Here is a 3,650-nt window from a genome sequence, read left to right on the forward strand (position 1 = left end):
CATGCTGCAGTGTTTCACCTACCATTACTGGGCACCCCCTGATGTGGATGTCAGGCTCTCGAGCTGTAAGCTTAGAGTAACCCCGGCTCCTGGAGCAATTTAATTGAATAGCCCTGCCACAGGCGCTAATGCACCCTTATACAATCAGAGAGGCAAACTTTTGAACTGCGTGTCGATAATAAGCAAAGTGGTACCTGTCCTTTTTAATATGGAGGATGTGGTTTCCGATAAATAATTAGAAATTTAATTTATCTGACCACAGAACAGTTTTCTACTTTGCTTTTATGCATTTTAATTAGTTGCTAAAAAATTGCTGCAATCATTTAAAAAAGTAGAAAATGGTACAATATTTATTATTTTTATTTCAACATTTTATACTTTGCTACATTGTGCACATATTAAGGGTTTTTGAAATTTATTGCATTCTGTTTTTTTTGTTTGCATTTTACACAACATCCCAATATTTTTGGAACTGAGTCATGAAAGAAGGGTAAAAAATGGATTAACAGATACATTATTTAATTCCCAAAAAAAGCAATTAATTGAATTTGTTTTTTTTACTTGATGTTTTCATTTCAAGCAGCAGTTCAGCCATCAGTCCTGAGCTCCTACCTTGAGGACCAGGTGGCCCAGGCTCTCCCGGAGGACCTGGTGTTCCATCCTTGCCAGGGGGTCCAGGAGGTCCTTGGATCTGTGAGGCTAAGATGCCAGCAGGTTTCTTCTGCTGCATMCCATGGCTGGACACTTTCTCTGTCAGACAAGTAATAGAAAAAAGAATTCATGCGCAGAGGTTTTAGAGTTGACAAAACAAGAAGGAAAATTTAAGCTAGGTAGGATGAATAACAAAAAATAAATAAATAAAAATAAATAATCCAAAACACTTGAACCAAATGAAATATCAAACAATATATACCTTCAAAAATTCTCATTACTTCGTTTTGGATAAATTCTCTGAGTTCATCTGTAAAGCTGGGATCATCCTGTGCGGGGAGAGGAAAAGAGCACTCACTGAAGCATTTTCTCACAGACAAGAAGAGAAGAAAATCCAATTAAGAGACAACATAAACTAAACTTTCATTCACAGGCAGCTGGCAGCGGAAGACGTACAGTAAAGATTATAGTTATCACGGCATGACAATTAAATGGATACTCCTCGTGCATCTCACTGCTGAAACCAAACATGTCAAAATCAGGAGCAGTGGGAGGATATTATACTCGAGCAAATCTTTTGTCAAGATCTTTGCTCAACTCGACTCTCCGAACGCAGCAAAAAAAATTAAAGTGGATTCAGTGAGGAAATATTACATTTGATTCAAAGCCGTATTTCTTTTGTTTCGCTTTGTGTTTAAAAGGAAAAGTTGCAGCCTCACAGATAGGACAGAACATGTGAAAAACATTACAAATTCAAACAAATGTATTAGTTTTATCCACAGTTACATTAATGTGGGTCTAAAGGGWAAATTCTCCATCTCAGTCTTCTTCTGCTTAGCCGTAGTCGAGTCGCGGAGGCAACAGGTCCAGGAGAGAAACCCAGACATCCCTCTCCCCAGCGATACTTTCCAGCTCATCCTGGGGGGACCCCTAGGAGATCCCAGGCTGGAGAGGGTCCGTAATCCCTCCAGTGAGTCCTGGGTGTTCCCCAGGACCTCCTACCAGTGGGACGTGCCCGGAACACCTTTAAAGGGAGGCGTTCAGGAGGCATCCTAATCAGATGCRCGAACCACCTCAACTGACTCCTTTCYATGTGGAGGAGCAGCGGCTATACGGCTGAGCCCAGTGAAGGAAGATCATTTCGTCCATTTATATCCTGGGTCTCGTTCTTTCGGTCATTGTTAAAAGAACGGAAAGGGACTGGAAAAGGGTGGAATGCCCCCTCTGGGTCAAGGAAGAGTCTCTGCCTCAAGTGGAGGAGTTGAAGTATCTYGGTTTCTTGTTCACGAGTGATGGCAGGATGGAGCGGGAGATGGATTGAGAYGTTGGGGCCTCATCCTCAGTAATGAGGGCGTTGCTTTGGTCAGTCGTGGTGAGGAAAGAGCTGAGTCGAAAGGCAAAGTTCTTGATTTACAGTTCTGTCTATATTCCAACCCTCACCTATGGTCATAAAGTGTAAATTGTTAGCTTTAAGTCAGAGGACAGATTTASACCAAACTCCTTTAAATGTAAACATTATTTTACTGGGGCTCATATGTTCTTGTGTATTTTCAAACATGTGATCCAAACATTTAGCATTTCAATTTTTTTACAATAATTAACTGTTTTGAATGTTTCCATGAGAGTTTTCCTTCTTTATGATGTTGATTTTGTGTATTTTTGTCTTTCGTTTTGATTTATTCATAACTCAGCAGCAGTTCCACCCCTTACTTTTGTCTTCCTATTGTGTGGACATTCAGCCCTTTTTATGTTGCCCAGTGGAATAATTTTTCTCCAGAATCAGACAAAGATTTTATTTGACAATTCCCAGTCTTCCAGCTATTTTCCAGACGGAGCTGCGTTGCTCTTAAAGACAGACGATGATCAGTTTAAAGTGCACTTAGGGCTCCTTTGACTTCACGCTGTTGGTTTACAGCAACAGCTTCTGAAGACAAATGCCTCACATAGAACTAACTCCAGGTTTACCTGGTTAGTTGATGAAGAAATAATGAGTAAGCAGCGCACGCCCTTCAATAAAGCAATTACCTTTAACCCAGCGGCTTAAAAGTGATTGGAAAAAAAATTGTCAAATTTAAGTGAAGGGCTAAAAAATAAATCACGAGTTTAAACAAAAGCAAAACAATCATGGTTTTTAAGGTGCAGCTTTCTTAGTCAACAAGTTGTAGATAAAGATACCATAAAGTGTTGTAAGCTAAAACCTACAAAACAAGGTCAATTAGATAGCAATGCAGATGTGAATTAAACGCATTGTGTAATCTCTTGTTTCTGTACAATTATATTCAGAATCTGCACTTTAAAATCCAATTAAATAACACTAAATTGGCACCTACTAATTTGGATTGTGTTTAAACCTAGAAGGACTTTAAAAAAAGTTTATTTAACTCTGCAGCTCAAAGCCCTATGTGCTTTACAGATCACACACACGGGTAATGAAGAGACGTGAGTGCTCTGACATCCCTCTTCAATGGAAAAAAAAGAAGAAAAAAAGTGACTATTTATCCAACACATCGATACATTTAACACGAGTTGCTTTTTTTTGAAAAGCATGCTGTCAAAGGGGCTGAGTTGTCAACAATGAACGCAGGTTGTGAGCGAATCTCCAGCTTATTGTGTGGCTTTCAAAAATGAGGACAAAGGGCATGGATGCAGTGTGAGTGTAGAGGTGTACCCACTGCACAGCTTTACAGGCACTATTTATCCCGTGCACTGACTTACTATTTTGATTTGAATAATAAAAAAAACCTGATGCAACTAAAAAGAGAAATTTACAGATTATACTGCTGCAACATTTCTTAAGCTGCATAAAATGAAAGTTTAAAGCCTGAATGTACGCTTGCATACATACATATGAAAATGTATGTATAATATATTTTTTGGCTTGAATAAACAATTAAAATAAGAAAAAACTGGGTATTTCTTTATTATTTCTGTCCCTAACTTTGTGCCGTATATGTCCTTCCACTCCAAACAATCTAAGTATTAAAGGGCCAATATTATGT

General features: G+C 38.8%; 1 protein-coding gene across 1 annotated transcript in view; it reads right to left on the reverse strand.

The window, feature by feature from the left end:
* Positions 1–612: 612 nt before the first annotated feature.
* Positions 613–3,650, reverse strand: part of LOC106518994 (collagen alpha-1(XIX) chain) — a gene marked incomplete at both ends in the record, with an annotated part of 138,916 nt that continues 135,878 nt past the window's right edge. The window contains 2 exon segments of the mRNA XM_014010492.1: positions 613–750; positions 914–980. Coding sequence (XP_013865946.1) covers positions 613–750; positions 914–980 — 205 coding nt within the window.

Source organism: Austrofundulus limnaeus, unplaced genomic scaffold (assembly GCF_001266775.1).
Source record: "Austrofundulus limnaeus strain Quisiro unplaced genomic scaffold, Austrofundulus_limnaeus-1.0 Scaffold0, whole genome shotgun sequence".
Taxonomy (NCBI): Eukaryota; Metazoa; Chordata; class Actinopteri; order Cyprinodontiformes; family Rivulidae; genus Austrofundulus; species Austrofundulus limnaeus.